Source organism: Drepanopeziza brunnea, assembly GCF_022702325.1.
Source record: "Drepanopeziza brunnea f. sp. 'multigermtubi' strain 214-2 chromosome Unknown ctg19, whole genome shotgun sequence".
Classification (NCBI taxonomy): domain Eukaryota; kingdom Fungi; phylum Ascomycota; class Leotiomycetes; order Helotiales; family Drepanopezizaceae; genus Drepanopeziza; species Drepanopeziza brunnea.
The window spans coordinates 1897726-1916866 of NW_027094082.1; the positions used below are offsets into that span (position 1 = coordinate 1897726).

Sequence of the window (19141 nt, forward strand, 5' to 3'; positions counted from 1 at the left end):
ATCGAACATCGAATAACTTAGAACGGGAACCGGAACCGATTGCGTTTAATGCGCATGAAAGATTTAAAAAGCGGACAAGTCTTTGTGTCGGTACATCATTATCGACCCAGCTTGGTTGGGGCCAGCTCACTTACTACGTACATGAGTATGCCTCGCTTACATGGGCATGCTTCGCTTAGCGTGGCATACCCTCAGGGGGGGCCAACTTCCTTGTAAAATACTATTATATAGCTAGTCCCGTGATTCCTTCTAATCGTATAGAAATAATCCACTCCCCCGAACCTTGGGGAGCAGACAGAAATAAAGTACCATCTTTTACCGGCAGTTTTGCAAGTGCAAGAAGCTACGTGCGCTGCACGCTAGGAATGAACGATCGTTACCGGCGATCCAACAAAAAGTTTTAAGGTACTCGGAACAGTAAGTAAAATAAATACTGCTGTTGCTTCAAATACGATTTCAAACTAAATCACAACACAATTTTCTTTATCAAAAATGCTAACGATGATTCAAACCGATTCTTATTCACTTTACGAGTGCTTAATAAAGCTTAGGATGACTCAAAAAAAAAGCGATTAATGATGAACGTCATAGCGTTGCGTTAATCATCCGGAGGCAAAGAGATGGCGGAAATAACGTTAAATCGATAGAAAATCGAGCCTGGCTAATCACATAATGAAAGCTATACCGAATAAAGCATCGCATATCTTTATCGACAACAATACTTTGGAAGTCAGAATTAAGGGATAGGTGAATCGAGAAGAATAAAGAAATTGGACTCAAAAGAATGAAACTTGAATCAAGTCTTGAGCAACTCGATATTACTTCGCGATGAAGAATTTTTAAGAAAGTTTCTGTATAATAGAGTTAGAACAGCTCTTACTATAAGTAAAGAGTTGCTCGTGTCGGTTCATTAAGGGCTATTGTGGCCATGATAAAAGTAGAAAGTACGGGAAGCTTTAGGCTGAGCGGTGGCACGTGACGGTGGCACATAACCGCCACAATCAGTATAGCAATAAGGTACCGGTACTAGACATTACCAACACAACAAACCACGGTCCCCCCGATTAGTCTAGACTGTCAAGCACCTGTATTACTAATACCTTTCTTATTGGTTCGCATAAACCAATCGAATATGGGGTACTGGGGAGCCCTGACATCTGGGGCATGACTCCATACTCTATTGGCCCTCAGCCTCACTGACCAAGAGCTGGGGTGCGGGGAAAGCCAGGGCTGGTCACGGGTCATTGGCTTAAGGATCTGCCGGGTCGTTTGGAGAGTCAGGCGACGTCGTGATGAGAAAAAAAGAAACTTCCCCCCGTACGTACGGTGGATACAGGAGAAAAGTTGCCGCGGACGGATCGTCGTGGGCTTGTCTCACAAACCATCACCATCACCATCATCGTCCTCGTCCTCCTCCTCGTCCTCCTCCTCCTCCTCCTCCTCCTCCTTTCTGGCCATGCATGTCTTCCAGCCCAGTCCAGTCCAGTCCATCAATGTCGCAGATCCTCACCACCACCGCCAGCGAGGGACAAGTCGCTGTCCGCCCCCTCCCCCTCTCCAGAGCAGCCCGACAGCCTCGCAACTACGCCTGCTCCAGGTGTCCCAAGAGCTTTAAACGGAGTGAACACTGCATCCGACACGAACGCGGCCGTAAGCCTTCATCCCGCAATCCCCTCCCCTCCCCTCCAATATGCCCATGCCCTCGTACGTACGATAAACGTACGTCCGTACTTGACCGACCTTCTTCTGATCGCGTACACCATGCAGACACCCAGGAGAAACCGTTCCAGTGCCGGTTCTGCGGGCGTCGATATGCTAGGAAGTATGTCCGGAGCCCGGCTTCTATAGAGATCAATATCGTAAGTGGTCAAGCACTGATGTGGGAACCGAAAACTCTAGGGATCTGGTCACTCGCCACGAGAAATCCTTTCACCCTAATGCCGATATTCCCATCGCAGCATGCGTAGAGGTCGAGAATGCTTCAAAGACCGAGACTCCGCCGGATCTGCAGGCATCGACAGACCATCCCGTGACGCCCGTGTCCGCATCTCCAGTCGACTCCTCGATGGAGATGGACCCGGATACCTTCCTGGTGTCGAACAAAACACCAAGCGTCGCTGGCTCGGAGCAGAGTAGTAGATCCCTACGGAGCAGGAATTCCGATGCGGGTCCTTTACCCTTTCAGCTCGGCTCGGATCGCCGGCCGTCAGTCGCTAATTCCTACGACCACCACCAACAGACGATTATGGCAACGCCCCCGACCACCTTGGTCGGAGAACCCATGAATCACGAATTTGCATGGGAAGGGTCGAGGTCCGGGTCCGGGTCCGGGTCCGGGTGCATAGCTACTACCAGCCAGAGCCAGCCCAGCCAGGAGACAAGCGCATATACTGGCGAACATCCCGATTTTTCAGAATTCCTCCCTTGGTTTGCAACAGACATCGGAGAAGCAACGTGGTCGGGCATCAATCACAGCCGTGGCGGCAGTATCGCAAATGCAGACTTCTCCAATCAACATCGGCTCAATGCACCCGAAGAGAATGGAGACCAATTTGATGCCTTTTTCAGCCATGTTGACCTTCTCCAGAATGGCGCAAACTTTGGGACCGATCCCGCCACATACATGGTAGACTCCTCCAGTTCCGCGCCGTTGGAGATGGCGAAAGATCATAGTGACCAGGCGGAATGCATGTCATCATGGCCGCCGGAATCAACTGCAATAACAGCAACAGCAACAACAATCGACCAAGCCGCTTCTTCCCACACCCACATGGACGCGAAATCCGCGGCGTTCGCGAACCAGGGATCTTTCTCAAGGATGCCGAGCATAATGGCCCAGACGCCACGGAAGCTGACAATCCCTTCTCTCGATGCAGCAACCTATGATGCCATTGTTGCTAGTATAGAAAGCAAAGTCCCCCCCGAGCTCTGGGAGAACACAGGCATACCAAGCCATCATGATCTTCAACGGTTCATGGTGAGCTACTTCACCTGTTTCCACCAGCATTGCCCAATGCTCCAGCCTTCTCTGGATCCGAGCAACTCTCCCCACCATCTGATACTTGCTATTTGTTCCGTGGGAGCTCTTTATCGACTCATTCGGAAGAAAGCCAGGGATATGTGGAGTTGGGCGAATTTTCTAGCAGACACAGTATGGCTCGTAGTGAATCCTGTCGTCTCCGAATGCTAACACCATGCAGGAAACGAATTCGAGTTCCGCGGATATCATGTCACGTCCCGCCGTGGCTTTAGTACAAACTAAACTCTTGCTTGGCTCATTTGCTATCCTGAATGGAGATATGATGGAACAAGCGCTGAAAAAAGTTGGATGCTGGTGTTTGGTATGTCTAAAACCTCTGTATTGCTGCTATGAGTACGAAAGTTGATACAAGTCCAGGAGTATCGTGTTCGGCGCTGCGCATTGGCGTTGAGGCCTCATAGCCCTTCTACCACGTACGAGGAGTGGGTACTGCGAGAAACATCCAAAAGGTTAGGAACAATCCTCATGAAATCCCCGCCAAGGCTGGCTCGCTAACGCAAGCGTCATTTTGACTTCGCAGAATACTATACAGCATGTTCATCATGAGTTCGCTCATGACTGTCATCTACGATTTGTGTCCAGTATTTGGCGTTACCCAGGATCTGGATATCGAGATTTTGGATGCTGAATGTTTGTGGGAGGCAGCCAACAAGGAGCAGTGGGAATCATTTCGAAGATCACAGCGCGCGCAAAGCCCTAGGTTCACCATCAGGGATGCACTAGCCCACCTTATCCACGGCAAGGAGCAAATGGCCGTCGATGGGCAACCTGTCAAATGGAGTGGCTTCGCTACTGCGATGGTCTTCCATGCGGTGAACGTTCATAACTGGAATGTGATGCAGAGCACCCAATCTCTCACTGCTTTTGCGGTCGACGAGCAAAACAACAAGACGCTCAAAGCAGCCTTGGTGTCGCAAGTGGATGTCTCCTTGGCGCGGTGCTACGCCCTGGTCACAGCCGATCGAGCTGAGCGAGAGCGTAGCTCCGACGATCCCGAAGGGCCCCTCATGTTCAACTGCATCGCCTTGTTGCGAAGCGCTTACGTCCGCGTCTTCACCGGAGCCGGCAGCTTCAATCGCATGATGCTGCTGGGTGGGAACCCGGCCCAAGTCGCAGGCGAGATCCAGGCCTTCCTCAGCAGCAGCCAGGAACGGAGTCTCCTCGTGACAAGAGCAGCCGAGATGGCCTACGGAGGTCTCCTCACCCCCGTCAAAGCCGGCTACATCCTCGTTCAGAAAACCGCCGCCCTGACCTGGAGTATCGAGCACGCGGTCGCCGCCTGGGACTGCGCGCTCTTCGTCTCGAAATGGGTCCACGAGATGGAGATGCAGCAGCGGAACGTACCCCCCAACGCGGACGAGATGCGCATCCTCCTCAACTTCCGCAAGCTGCTGGAGGAGGTCGACAGCAGCTATGACGGCTCGGGCTCCATGGCGGCAGAGATCAGCCGGACGTGGGCCGGCTTTCTGGACGACACGTGGGTTTGGGGCATTACGCCGATGATGGGGCAGGTTCTCAGGCAGCTCTCGGCTGCCTTTGCGAAGGACTGGGCTAAGAATTTCCCGCTGGGAAATGTAGATGGGCCGTTGCGGGCGGGCTGAAATAGGGCATGATGCCAGACCGCGCTACCAGATCAACCGTTCGGCTCCGGACATTCAACCAGTGACCAACTGGACACGCGATGTCAATTTCCGGATTTTTCTTCGATTTTGACACGCTCGCTATCCTATTGACATAGGGACGAAACGAAAGACGTTGTCAGTCGATATTCAGATCGAGGGAATTGACCTCCGACCCGCGACCTGCGTCCTGCGACCTGCGGCTTGGCTGCTACTCTCTCTTTCCCTCTCTACCCGTTTTCCAAAGGAGACTGCGGAACTCTACCTACGGGTATCATCACCGGGTATCATCAACAGTGGTGGATCCGGGCGGAATACCACCAGCAGGCTAGGCATATGGTGAACTAACAAAAAGATACATTAGCGCAGATCGAATACAGAGAGACGGTCAACCAACCTACCAACCATGTATATACCCGCCAGCAAGACGCGCGCCGACGCATCTCTTTAGTAACGGCAGACCTCCTTGCTGCTCGTTAAGGAGTTTGGGTTATTTGTTCAGGCGTTCATATTCATGTCCCTCTTTCTCGAGGTCATCCCCGAGGCCTTCCTCGAGGCCCTGGGGCACAAATTTATCCGTTTTTTGTATATTTGTATATTTGTGTATATGCATGTGTTACATGTCTGCAGTTCGAGTCAAGGAGAAAATTTTCGTACTCAACATGATTGTACTGTGCCATATTACCCCAGTAGATAACTCCATCCCGGGGGACTGTACGGGGCGGAGCGGCCTTTTTGGAAAGATCCAGGTCGAATGAAAAAGTAGTATAAATGGGCCTGCATTGCGATATGCGGTCTGGCCCTGCGAAGTAAAGGCATGTTAGACGACATTTGGTGACCTAGGAGATTTGTATATGAAGTCTATAGGCTTTCCCTATGTGTCTGCTAGCAAAGCTAGGATTTCCGAGTGGGAACCGCACGAGAAAAGGTCACAGGTGTAGGTATGTACGGAGGTACCTACAGCGGTCAAGTTTTTACGAACGCGGTGATACAAATAACCTCTGTAGAAAAGGATCACTATTTTAGGTAATATTTTATACGTTTCCCCTCAGCCTCGTTTTACAGCCCCATGAGGCTCCGGCATCTCTCGATCGACAAGCGCTTGGAATTCAGATTCGCCGACCTTTTCCTGCGCATCTTTAGTAGCCGCGTGCAATTATTGAGCGAGTTGCTCGATTAAGCTAGTTAGGAGTGGGTCGGAGGACTTGGTCGCTGTGCCTTCGTAGGTACCACGGTACAGGCCTAAGTATTACCCCTCGAGGGTGCCTTAAAAGTTTAGTTTCCACTTTAAACCCCCTGTTTTCCCTACCCTCGAGGGGTAATACTTACGCCTGCGACGTAGTAAGTAGTAAGTACAGTATGGCGTAGCTTGAGTTTATTGTCTCGAGGAGGGAGGGAACTTGGAAGGGACTGAGGAAGGAACGCGGGTGTTGGCAAGGGGTTGTTCTGCGATGCAGAAATTGAGAGAAGGGGCAAATTGAGCCTTGATAGGCCCGTACAAAATCTGTGCGTATTGATGGAGGAGAGAAAGAGATGTTGTTGTTGTTGTTATGAATTCTTTGAATACTGTCAGCGAGGGATAGGTACGGTAAGCCTCACGCTACGGAAAAAAAGCCGCTTTCAGCCTTGGCCTCAAAAGTTTTTGACTCATCAAAACATTTTCCCACGCCCGCACCCCTCCTCTCGACAATTCCTTTTGTTAGACCACCCATGTCTCGACCCGCCATCGCATATTGATCCGGACAGCTCGAGAATGTACAGCACGGCGCGAATACCATTCACAGGTTCTTCCCAGCGCAGAAGTCGCAGGATACAGCGATAGACAAAGAGGTCGCAAGCCTAGGAGGAAACACTACACTCGATCGCCACAATGGCTTCAGTCAGCGAACACGTCGTTGAAGCGCGCATTCTGCCAGTCATCCTGGGGAATCTGGGGAGCTTTCAGGACGCACAGAGCCTCGAGACCTGGGAACTGCCAGCGGACACCAAGGACCTGGGGCCTCTACAGGAAGCTGCGAAGGCGCTGCGAGAAGGCGATACACCCGTCGGGTTCCCCACCGAAACTGTCTACGGGCTCGGAGCAGACGCGACCCGGAGCGATGCCGTCAAGGGGATTTACAAAGCGAAGGGTCGGCCCTCAGATAACCCGCTCATCATCCACGTCTGCGACCTCAGTATGCTACGGGGCTTACTGGCACGGGATAATGACCGGGACGAGGCGGGCGAGGTGGCCGATCCGGTTCCCACTATCTACAAGCCGTTGATCGAGCAGTTCTGGCCTGGTCCTCTCACCATCCTCCTGCCTAACCCGACGCCGAGTAGACTTGCGCCGGAGGTCACGGCAGGCTTACCTACCTTCGGCGCGCGCATGCCGGATTCTCCTCTCGCCTTGTCCCTGATACAGCTCTCTGGCGTCCCGCTCGCCGCCCCTTCAGCAAACGCCTCTACCAAACCATCGCCTACCACGGCAGCCCACGTCTGGCACGATCTGCATGGCAAGATCGACATGGTTCTCGACGGGGGTCCGTGTCTGGTGGGAGTCGAAAGTACCGTCGTGGACGGGCTGTGCGACCCGCCCGTCGTCCTCCGGCCGGGCGGCGTAAGTATCGACCAGATCCGCAAGTGCGAGGGCTGGGCTGGGGTCGTGAGAGGCTACAAGGACGCCAGCGAGATTGGGACGAGCGCCCCCAGAGCTCCGGGTATGAAGTACAAGCATTACAGTCCCAAGGCCCAGGTTGTACTCTACGAAAGGTCGAAGGGTGGAGGAGATTTCCGAACCGGCATTCCCCAGGAGCTCCATCGCATCATGGATACCGTCGAGGAGGAGATGACGTCGGATGACACCTGTAAGCAGCGCGTTCCGGGGCTCGCCAGGATCGGAATTGTGAGCACGAAGCACTGGAAGAACTGGGCTGGGTTCGACGGCGCACTAAAGCCAGCTGTAGGCAGCGCTGAATCTACTTCTACTCGCACGATAGTCAAAGTCTATCCGGAAATCCCTGCCGCGGAAATATATGAAGGTCCCTCTGAAGGGCCGTTCGAACCTGGCGGCCCTCTAGTTCGAATAGTCGGATACGTGTTCGAGAAGGCACTGGGGGGAGACAAGAGGGATATTGCGCATGGATTGTTCTCGGCTCTGCGGGAATTGGATCAGCTAGATGTGGATGTCATTTTCGTGGAAGGTATTGAGGACGAGGGAGATATCGCCGCGGCTGTCATGAACAGATTACGCAAAGCGGCTTCAAGGATTGAACCATAGACCTAGTGTATATGAACCGTACTCGTACTTTTCCGGCATGCTGGAGTAGCTCAAAATGATCTTTGAATTTTCGCAAGGCCCCATGGGCCATCTCAGAGCTTCACTTCCCCACTGGGAAAAACAAATGTAGTATGCCCAAACTCCACATGGACTCCGAGGCTTTCTCTGGCAGCCTGTATCCCACCACCCGCGCCCAGGATATGCAACTCTGCACACTCAGTTTCAAATCCCCACGGATTTCCACCACCTCTCCCGGCGACCGTTTATTTTACTGTCCCCCGTAGATAGACAAATATTCACCCAGAAAATTCACAGGCCCTGCCTCAACCAGTCTCCCAGCTTCGCCTTTCCGAATTGGGCCAGGTTGTTCATGCCCTGCTCGCTCAGATCGATGCCCTTGAGGTTCGTGACGTCCTGCGTCGGCGCCCGGCTGACGCGCTGCACGACGATGGTCGGGTCCGTCTCGAGGATGATGCCGTCGTCGATGATCTCGTCGACGGCGAGGGAGACGAGGTCGTAGTTCTCGATGATGGTGCGCTTGTCTACCGATTGCCTGTTTTGCCGCCAGGTCGGATCCTGTCAGCCACTCGACTTCTTTTCCTTCTCTCTTTCTCCCTCTCTCTCCCCGCCGTCCGTCCTCGGAATCCAGCCTGCGTAATCATTGTCCGCGCAGGAAGCAGAGTGTGCTAGGCTTTTCGAGGTGTACGGAGTGTTCTCGAAGCGCGGAGACACACACACACATAAAGGAGGAAAGGAAAAGAGGAAACGTACTTGAATAGCAGGTGCAGCGAGTCCCGCAAGGCGAGGATGACATTGTACAGCATGACCTCGTTCTCGTCCAGGCCGCCGACGACGTACATCATGATGTCGCTCTCGCTCTTGTACAGCACGATGCGGCCGTCGTACACGATGACGTCCGCCGTCTGCTTGGCCGTCTTCTCGAGGAGGCCCTTCTCGAAGGCCTTTTGCGATTTCACGTCGGGGTAGGGCCCGCCGCTGCTGATGGTGGGAGGATCTGGTTGTTCAGAAGAAAGTGAGGCAGGCGGTCAGTCCAGTCTTGCGATTCGTGTGATCTATGGAGAGGGAGAGGGAGAGAGGTGGGAAGGGGGAGGGGGGAGGGGAAGTTACTTGAGGGGCTCGGGGTGGTGGTGGTTGGTTGATGAGGCGCATTGTAGTATTTTGTGAAGACGCGGGAGCCATCTTCGGCATTGAGGATTATGACCGCGTTCACGGCGAAGAGGGACATTGAGGGCGCCATGGTTGCTGTGTTGAGAGGTTCTGGTGGGGGGTGTTAGTACGCAGGTACTGGAGCTATAAAACCACGAATGTCGTTTGGGTGGTGGCCTGAGGCATGAACTAGAACCGAGGTTTATACCGTACCCATCAGTGTATATCCCATCTTCTCTCTACCCTCTATCCTGTTTGTCTATGTACTGCTTTCCACATTGCGTTTCTCAATTTTGCTTCTGTAAATAGAGCTAGCCTGGCTCGAGTTTCATTCAATGTGGAAAAGACGATTTTTAGCCATATGCCCCCCCTTTGTTTTTTCGTTTCCCATCTTTATGTCTATACATATTCAGGGCCTACAACCGCACCAATGTACCCGCAACGGCTTCTGCGGAATCTTTCCAAACCTTAATCAATGATAATTCAGCCCCTCGCTTTGATTGCACCGAGGACAATGAATCTCATTCTTGACAAGCTTCTCGTGATCCTCCTCTGTAGGCAGAGCGCTCAACTCGTCCCCTTCTGACACTATTCCTCAACTCTGATATACTTCTGACAGTCTCCTCAACCACTTTCCACACACTAATCCTGTTCTGGAGTCATAATGTAGTTCTCTGCAAAGAGCGTAGCTGTTTGTAGACAGTATGCCAGTTGATGCTTCGGAGTTCCGTCACTCTGTTCTCGCACTCCTGGTCGCCGGCGGTACAGATCTGCTCGATACCGGTCGTTCATTTCGGCCACGGCATCCAACTCCCAGAACTACGAGAATTCTTTCTTGACGAGATTAAGAAACAGTATTTTTGAGAGGATTCGGAACTACGAGATACGAGACGCAAGGATGCGATGTCTCGAGACGATAGATGCGACAAGGTCATCTGCTGAAGCTCATTAGGGAAAACCTTGAACCTATTCGTCGGATTATCGTGCCTTCCCTGAGAATCTGTCTCGGGATATGGTGTCGCCTTCTGGGCTGGTCAGGAGCCCAGTTTGCAGTCCTAGGACCAGACCTGGAATGTCCACTGGATTTGCGCAGAGATACCGATAATGTGTCAGCAGCATTTTTCCATTACAGAAAAACTTCCTACCTCAGTTCCTGGTACGTGAAACCACCACTGCTTTTACACTGGTGGACCATTCAGTCCTGCTCCAGATTCTGGAATCCGCAACAGTCGCCGCAAGCTTGTCACTGTACCGGCTTTCAGCTCTCGTTTAGCAGCATCCCCGGCCCCATAAGACATGGTAACATGCATGCCATAGAGCCATGAAGCGCTGGAGATCCACTTCTCCCAGCCTCATCTGGCAAACTCTCTTGAAGGCTTTCCAGCAAGTATCGTGCTCTGGAACTCCCACCGGCGAGTCCTCGTCTCCTTCTAGGATGGCGTACGGAGTAGTTCTGAGGGAAGAAGCCGTCAATGCCAAAGCCAACTCTAACGGAAACCCATGCTCGAAATGATCATGGGTCCCAGTGGTCAAAGACGTGACGAAATAGTCGCTATTCCGCTCGTAGTCCGCTTGCTCTTCGTCCTTGAAACTGTCGCCCGGGGGCTTCTCGATGATATACCGAGAAAATCGCATGTCCTGACGAAAAGTTAGCCTCTCAGCCCAGTGAAGCTGCCTTTTGGCCATTCTTCCCGGCAATCGCGAATCTTCATTTCCTCGACCCCGATCCTCCATCCACTATACGCGCCATCGTACGAACAACGCTTTCCTGGAAGATGCCTCTTGTCACCCTCGCTTCCCCAGGGCACGTTTCCACACCCGCTTTCCCCTGGGAAGAAGAGCGTGCACGGTGAAGATCCCACGTCGCCGGAGAAGTACATGCCCCTTGAATAGCCTCATCCTGCTTCTGGGGCTCGGCTTTCGTGCAGAGCCGTGCGATGTTGAAAGACAACGGCACAGATCTGGCAGCTGTTCTCGTAATAGCGCATAAGTAGTCATCGGTTTTAAAATGATTGTTCAAGGAGATGAGTATCATGAGTGGGCGCTCATGTATCATAATCCATGGGACGCAGATTATGTGACGCTGAGCTGGGGCGCTCGCTGCCTGGACCGATCATCAGCCTGCGCCGGCACCATGCGTACCGTCGCACGTGGTTACACCAGAAGTTCAACACAGCGGGAGACAGCCGCAAGAGCAAATTCCTGGCTGTGTGTTTTGGTCCGCGACCATGGTTCATTCAGTAGCCCACTCCCTTTTCTCTTTCGCTAGTCCGACCGCAAGTAGCCCACATTTGTATTGTTTACAGCCCTTATATTCTATCATCCCGCGATCTTTTCCAGGGATTATTGTGATTCTTGTGGCCACAGATACCCTGAAACCATTGAATATCTATGGCAAGGGCATAGAGGTGTGATCAAGAAGCAAAATAGCGTCGTTAAATCATATTTTCAAAGTCCTCGAAATTGAAAAAACGGCTTTCGGAGTATGCACGAGATGAAGACTTTCCCACCTAAATGCAAAGTGGCACTGGAGAGTAAGAAGCTAGAGAAGATGGTCAGAATAAACGAATTAGTTTAGACTTTCGAGAGAGGCAGCAAAGAGAAGCAGAGTGGGTTGGTAGGATTCAGATCGATACCCGATATTAAACAAGGCATGCTACTATTTTACCTGGATTCTGAACCACTTATCTTTGATCTATTATTATAGGAGCTATTAAACAAGGTATGCTATTATTTCACCTGGATTCTAAACCACTATCTTTGATCCATAATTATTATAGCTTTTATATCCCGTCCTTAAGTAAAGACGCAGTGCAAGAAGATAATACCACCTTCGCGTAAAAATCTCGTGATCCGAATAGAAGTGCACACTTTGCGTTCTCGATTACAAATACATAAATCTCAGTTGTAAAATTTTTTTCAACACTTTACAGACACATTCTTAAGAGAAGCCGCAAGCAAACATCCTATTCACGCTCCTGCGGCCGAGATGATCTCGAGTTTGCCCTTTTTTGGCTCTTCTCTCCACTAGCCCGAAAAGTCTGCTCATGCTCGACTCGCGGCGTGAGGGATCATCTTCCAAGCGAGCAAGCATCTGCAGATCTCGCTGATCTCGATGAGGCTGACTAGTACCACTTCCATGACTCGGTCAAGATCTCCCCGAGGTGTTCTTACTGCCGCCATACTACTCCTCTCCTGTCGCTGTGGAAACAGTTGGTTGCTCGCTGTTTCTTGGCTCGATCGCTCCGAATCGTTGACGGATTTGGAGGATCATCTGGGGTCAGACGTGCGCATGATAGATATACTTGATATTGGGGATTGTATTAGGAATTGTGTGATGTGCAGCCATTGGAGGGGAAGGGGGGGTGGAAGGGGTCTGATTGTTTCCGTATCTCTCTGAGGCTCTGAACATTCGCTAAAAGACCAACTACCTCCGTATTGAGCTCCGTATTTAGCCCCTTTTACTGTACTTATTAAGCGAACCTTGCCAATGACCACTGTGACTGTTCGTACTGTATGTACTACGTAGTAGTACGTAGTACTACGTACTACTACCTAGGTACTCCCCATGTTTTGTACTCCCCATGTTTAAGTGTCGGACCCAGTTTAGCCCCATAAATTGTAGAGCGGTGGTTTCTGAATGGCTCAAAGCCCTGTTAACTCAATTGCACAGACTAAATAGTGACCTAAAGATACTTTTCAAGGCTGGATTCTTATACTTAGTAAGTTGATTGGTTTAAGCCCTGGTAAGATCCCTTGCAAAATTATACTTTCGACATGTATTCGTGAGGGGGAGGTATTGATGTACCCACGGTATAAGCCTAAGTATTACCCCTCGAGGGTGCCTCAAACGTCTAGTTCCCACTTTAAACCCCCTGGTTACCCTACCCTCGAGGGGTAATACTTACGCCTGGGACGTATTAGTACTTACGTAGTACTACTAAGTACTACTAAGTACTGTACGTACAACTAGCTTAAAGATCCTCCTATGCAGCTACATTTGCCGAGGCTGTTTCTTTCATCCTCTACGACATTCTAGCGAATCCCCCGGCTATTCGTCCCAGCCTGATTCATCGCAATACGCGATCGATACTTTACTGTACAACATTTGCCCTGCAGCTATCTTCAAACACTCCTCCGATGAAATCATTTATCCGAGCGATATACTTTCAATTGACTAAGAAGTTTGGAGCTCTCGTATCTCGTTGCAGCAGCAGCATGCAAGACATCATGTGAGGAGCCCACCATACGGAGCTTCACCGCAAAAAGCGGCCGAGTCCACCGGCAACAAGCAGAAGCGAACCCTGCCGAGAAAGGCTTGCAAAAGTCAGACTCCGAGAGATCCTGACTCCTAAATGTTGATTGTTCCCCTCTGTCTGTTAAAAATACTACGTCGCAGGCGTAAGTATTACCCCTCGAGGGTAGGGAAAACAGGGGTTTTAAAGTGGAAACTAAACTTTTAAGGCACCCTCGAGGGGTAATACTTAGGCCTGTACCGTGGTAACTTGCTGAATGCTTTATTGACCCGCTCTATGTTGATTTGGAATAATTGAAATGGCAAAATCAGGAGTACCGACCGAGTCTCGAATCGAGAAGTCACGCTAATCGATTGAGCCTTGGATGGAAAAACACCTCACGAAACAAAACATTTACTTTTTCTGACTCCCTTGCTTTCTTCCTCGTACTGTACTTACAGTAAACTTGACGATCGACGAGTGCCAAGAAGTCAATCGACGTCACACTGGCCACACAATAGCGTTTGTGCCAGAAATAGATACGAAGAAGCGGGTTCTTGCTCAAGCAACGAGAAACAGCCAGAAAGCTCATGATGGCCCGCTCGAAGCAGTATAAAGATCTCATTGTTCCCAAGTGAAAGAGATCATCAACTCATCACTACATCATACAGACCATCAGCCAACCATAATACCACATCTCAAAACTTCACCTCGTCACTCCAAACCGTCTAAAACTCCAAGACCCCTCTCGAAACCATCAATATGCAATTCACAGCAGCCCTCCTCTCCATTGTCTCCGTGGCCAGCGCCATCACTGTCGTACGTCTTGTCCACATCCCCCCCCCCCCCCTTCCCTCCCATCACTTCCTCGCCACTGACACTCTCCAAAAGTCCTACGATCCAGGCTACGACAACGGCGGCCGCTCCCTGGCCTCAGTATCCTGCAGCGACGGATCCAACGGCCTAATCGACAACTTCGATGTCCAATCCAAGATTCCCACATTCCCCCGCATCGGCGGCGCGTACGTCATCGAGGGCTGGAACAGCGCCAACTGCGGCACCTGCTGGCGCCTGACGTACAATGGCAAATCCGTCGACATTCTCGCCATTGACAGAGCTAGCGATGGCTTCAACATTGCTCAAGCTGCAATGGACCAGGTTAGTAGCATATCCTATCCTCAGCTTTTCCCCCGGGACCTCGAGCCTATTCTATGTTCACCTACCCCCCCAGCCCGTGTGGCTTTTCACTTTCACGAAGAGGATGCTAACGGCCATGTAGTTGACCGGTGGACAAGCCGTGGCTCTGGGCCGTATCGACGCGCAGGCCCAGCAACTCCCTGCCTCGAGCTGTGGACTGTAAGACGTGGTAGAAACTACCGCGAGCGCGAGGAATGATGTGTTGTGGTGTGTGGTGATTTTAGCGGTGTGGATGGGCCAGGACTCTTAATGTGTTGTCGGTAGTATAATGGTGTAATAATAATCTCCATGTACTACGTGGGATAATAGCGGGCTTGTTTTGTACCTGTACGCTGAACGTGACATCTGGTTGCAAGTGCCAACGACACCTACTCAAGAGCATCGCTTCTCGACTGATCGAGCCCTAGATATCAAACTGCTAGATGCAATAGTCAAAGCGTTTGTGCAAAATCTTGTCAGACAGATCGCTCTGTATTGGATGACATACGTAGATATAGAAATATACGGAGTACTTAGGCTAACACCCCCTAGCAAGCATACCTACTAGTACTTCGGCACAAGCGAGAAGAGTAGAAGCTACTTATCGAACCTTGCAACGTCTGACGTGAAGGAAGAAATACTGCAGATTCTAGGGCCTTTCAAATGTCTACACATCTCTCAATCCACCGCTAGGACTCGACAGACACTCTGAATAGTAAGCTTACAAAACGGCTTGAGCAATCCATCTCCGCGTGATAGCTAATCGCAAAGCGCTGAGAATAAATGCTAGTAATGTCAAAGCGGACTTCCGATATTGAATATATATATATATATATATATTTACATAGTATATTCATTTTTATTTTAATCTCAATGATCAATACTCTCTTCGCTTGATTATTAAGCGATAATGCCAATTGGCTTATGTCTCTCTGTGTTTCTAAGTTTTTTTTTTAAAAAAAAAAAAACAACCTATATTGTTGGAACGTGGGTTTTTTCTTGGCGTTTTAAAAACAACCGATTTGGAACCTGGCTACAGAACAGGTGGGTGGGTAATTGAGGAATGGTAGTGGAAGCGGAAGTCGCGAAAAAGCTGAAGAAGCATAAGGAGTATGTATAAAAACTTGACGGGATGGATAGAACGATACCGCAATTAAGATACAGATAAAGATAGAGATGGAGATATAAGTATCTTCATAGAACTCACTGAATTATAGACTCGAGATTTGGGAAATGAGGATTGAAAAAGACCACGCATGCACTTGCTAAATTCAGCCACTGTCGCCTAGGCGATGACATGATTTTAAAATAATAAACATTTGATTGTAATTATCTATACACAGCACAGCGATGGTTTCACAAGAAGAGAGCGGAGGAGTAAGGAAAGGAATTCGCTGATAATTTGATTGCCACGGATGAAAACTTTCCAATTCTCTTTCCCGGTATATCTATTGCGTATTACGGAGCGATAGATATGCGCAAACGACCAGGCAAGAGAAAAATTAATTAAGCGAGCTACCCTTATCTCGCATATTATTTCTCCCAACCACTGGATCTCGTTCATGTGTGCAAAGAGCAGATCATACGGCTCCGTGCTATTCGGGGGATTGAAAGGAATTTATAGCGTCACGTGTTACTGCTGAGTGTTCCATCATGGTAGCGGAGCCAATATGACGAAGCAAGTCTGTGCTGGAATAGGAATCTGAAACCATACTGTCGACGACAAGTATGCCCAGATACAGACCGGATTGGGCCCTATTTCCCATTCCGATCTAAGATATAGGAGGCACAAAACTACTCAGCCAATGGTGGTGTAGGCACTCGCAGGCATAGATCGCAGCTGAATGATATCCAAGATAATGATCAAGGTACGCGAAGCGCAGTACAGAAACCCGACCCCGTACATTAGCAGCGTAGCTTTCAGCGGTATTTAAAGCAAAGGATCTTTTGACACGGAGTTGTTTCTCAATCGCGCTGCAATCTCAAAGAGCCTTGATCGCTTCCGTTTATGCTTGGCCGAAGCGGTGTCCTCGGAAGGCGAAGAAGACTAGGAGGCTGCGTATGCGTGTTTTACCGGGTGGCGTTCGCAATTGCTTCCAGCCGATAACAGATTGCGGAGTATGTCCATACTTTAAGACTCGAGGATAGATAACGTAGGGCTTTTGAAGTATTGCGCGAAGGCTAGATAAAGGACGTAAGCAAAAGCGGTGATAATAGAGGATAAAGCAAGGGCAATCATCATAAAAAAAGCTCGCTACCCGCCACAGGATCTGTTCGGTTGGTGTAGGCAAATGATCGTTTCAGCCAGCGAAGAAGATGCCCGAGTATAGCAGCGAAGTAGGAATGAAAGCTAGCAGTGCCCCTCTCGCTTTGATATCCAGCCACACGATGTTTTTGAAGCTGTCGTAAACCAGGTTCCTCGAGGCAAAATTTATATGCACCTTACGCAATATGTTGATCCAATAGGTCCAGTACAAAGACCAGTGCCATCTTTCACGGCTGATGAAATCCAGAGGAGTTCTATGATATAAACCTGTGACGGCATCGCCGCCTTCGACGAGAATCTCGGCCATGCAATTTATCGTAGTCAAATTCTCTAGTATTGCCACATCTGCTCCTATCTGCCACCAGCAAAATGTGGTTCCGAAGCTGCAAAGTATGAAAACAGCTATCGTCAGCTCGAACCCACTGACGAAGAGCCCTTGCACGCCGCGCGCCAGAGGATGTGTAATTGCGCATCTGTTCTGGCCGGAATCCGAAGACACAAAATCGACCATGAGCATAGAAACATGGTCACCAAGCAGCCCCAAAGAATTTTGAGGGAGAAAATTGTGCGTCCTGTAGCTGGGAAGTTAACATCTGGATCCGCAAATCCGCCCCCTCGAACGTTGAGTTCAGACTCACAAGGCCCATCTCCCTCGACCTGTGCCCTCAATTCTCAATATATTTAATCAAAAAAGAAGGAACATAGATTTTTCAACTCCGAAGATTCCTGTGACACATTGCGAGTCGCGACCCTGCGACTCTCGTAAGCGACCGTTGTCTACTATATTTGACTCCTGCTGCGCCGTAAGCTCTTCCTCTGCCCGACGCCCAACATGCCATCCACCGGCCAAGAACCCGTCATAAACAAGAACCAGGCCCTTCAAGATTATTATGGCGGCCTCGAGTCGAGGGTCGGGTACCGGTTGGTGCTGGGAGGGACGCGCCATTTCGGATACTACAAGGCCGGGACATACTGGCCGTTCCCCATCGGCAAAGCTCTACGGGCATTGGAGGACAAACTGATCGAGACGCTGGATCTTGAGAAAGGATCGAAGGTCCTGGATGCTGGCTGCGGCGTAGGACACGTCGCCACACATCTAGCAAAGAAGGGAGACTGCGTCCACGGAATCGATGTCGTGGACCACCATATTATCAAAGCGCGTTGGAACATCCAAGCTTCCGGTGTCGATGACCAAGTCGCCATCAGCAAGGGCGACTATCATCATCTGGAGGCTTTCGCAGACAACAGCTTCGACGGCGCGTATACAATGGAGACGTTCGTCCATGCCACAGATCCAGAAAAGGCGGCAGCGGAGTTCTTTCGGGTCGTCCGGCCGGGGGGATCGCTAGCCATGTTCGAGTACGACCATGTGGATTTCAATAACCAAGCAGATGCAGTGGGCAGGTCCTGGACTACCATCAATAAATACTCTGCCATGCCGGCATACGATCGGTTCCAGGGAGGCGTCCTGTCGAAAATCCTGGAAGGGGCCGGATTTCAAGACGTCGTCGTCGAGGACATATCCGACAACGTCCTCCCCTTGATGAGACTCTTCTACATCCTTGCATTTATTCCGTACATGATTATTGCGCTCCTGGGTCTGAAACACAGATTCGTCAATACGGTGGCGGGATACGAGGGGTATGTCTACCGAGACGCAGTCAGATATATTGCAGTGTCGGCGAGGAAGCCCGACGCAACAGATGGGATCAGACGGAGTGAGAGGAAGAAGACCAGATGAGATTCTGGACTTGAACGCAATAGAAGCCGCCATGCCCCCGAGCTCGACTGCTTGATCACGCGCTACGTGAAGAGGTATAGGCATCTTATGGATCCTGTAGTTGCCATCAGCCAGAACGTATCGTAGCTCAGGCACGGCTTCGACAGATATAAGAGTGGCCATCCAGTGTGATACTGGGTTTGGCTAATACGAAATGGTCAAACCATTCCTTTATTCACTTAATGTCTTTTCTTGTTTTCTTACTCCTCCAAGTAAAGTCCTCACGCTCTGATACAGTTAGTTACACGACATAGGAATTGTCCAGCCCGAACGGTCAGCGGTCAACACTTTTGAATCAAACATCACTTTAGGATGATGGATCTTTACAAGTCGTATCAAATACGGAGCATCGGGGCTTATACAAACCCAGTAATTGAGGGGGGTTTTATAAAGGTACTGGCGCTGGTTCAAAGGAACTCTTATAAGTCGGCAAGGCAGTATTTATCTCCGAAGAATGGCCGAGCTTATCGCTCCATAGTGTTACTTCTATCACAAAATACATTGATCCCACCTCTTCAATCCTCTGACCGCCTCGTCTCATCACCATCACTATGACCATCATCTTGTCGTCTCTTCCTCTTCGGTTGACAGAACTTCTA

General features: G+C 50.3%; 6 protein-coding genes across 6 annotated transcripts; 4 read left to right on the plus strand and 2 right to left on the minus strand.

The window, feature by feature from the left end:
* Positions 1-1690: 1690 nt before the first annotated feature.
* Positions 1691-4641, plus strand: L3040_009315 (uncharacterized protein; the record flags this gene model as incomplete). The annotated part of the gene is made up of 7 exons (XM_066155929.1): positions 1691-1708; positions 1776-1822; positions 1900-2977; positions 3023-3151; positions 3201-3341; positions 3398-3489; positions 3561-4641. The coding sequence occupies 7 exons, from the start codon at positions 1691-1693 to the stop codon at positions 4639-4641; spliced, it is 2586 nt and encodes an 861-aa protein (XP_066010209.1).
* A 1888-nt stretch (positions 4642-6529) lies between these two features.
* On the plus strand, positions 6530-7918 carry L3040_009316 (uncharacterized protein; the record flags this gene model as incomplete). Its single annotated transcript, XM_007290308.1, has 1 exon — positions 6530-7918. The coding sequence occupies one exon, from the start codon at positions 6530-6532 to the stop codon at positions 7916-7918; it is 1389 nt and encodes a 462-aa protein (XP_007290370.1).
* Positions 7919-8227: 309 nt separating this feature from the next.
* Positions 8228-9176, minus strand: L3040_009317 (uncharacterized protein; the record flags this gene model as incomplete). The annotated part of the gene is made up of 3 exons (XM_007290307.1): positions 8228-8471; positions 8690-8933; positions 9047-9176. 3 exons carry the CDS (start codon positions 9174-9176, stop codon positions 8228-8230), a joined length of 618 nt encoding a protein of 205 aa, XP_007290369.1.
* A 1178-nt stretch (positions 9177-10354) lies between these two features.
* On the minus strand, positions 10355-11120 carry L3040_009318 (uncharacterized protein; the record flags this gene model as incomplete). The annotated part of the gene is made up of 2 exons (XM_066155930.1): positions 10355-10723; positions 10845-11120. The coding sequence occupies 2 exons, from the start codon at positions 11118-11120 to the stop codon at positions 10355-10357; spliced, it is 645 nt and encodes a 214-aa protein (XP_066010210.1).
* Positions 11121-14082: 2962 nt separating this feature from the next.
* On the plus strand, positions 14083-14680 carry L3040_009319 (uncharacterized protein; the record flags this gene model as incomplete). The annotated part of the gene is made up of 3 exons (XM_007290305.2): positions 14083-14139; positions 14212-14478; positions 14600-14680. 3 exons carry the CDS (start codon positions 14083-14085, stop codon positions 14678-14680), a joined length of 405 nt encoding a protein of 134 aa, XP_007290367.2.
* A 2914-nt stretch (positions 14681-17594) lies between these two features.
* On the plus strand, positions 17595-18503 carry L3040_009320 (uncharacterized protein; the record flags this gene model as incomplete). Its single annotated transcript, XM_007290303.1, has 1 exon — positions 17595-18503. One exon carries the CDS (start codon positions 17595-17597, stop codon positions 18501-18503), a length of 909 nt encoding a protein of 302 aa, XP_007290365.1.
* Between the last annotated feature and the right edge of the window lie 638 nt (positions 18504-19141).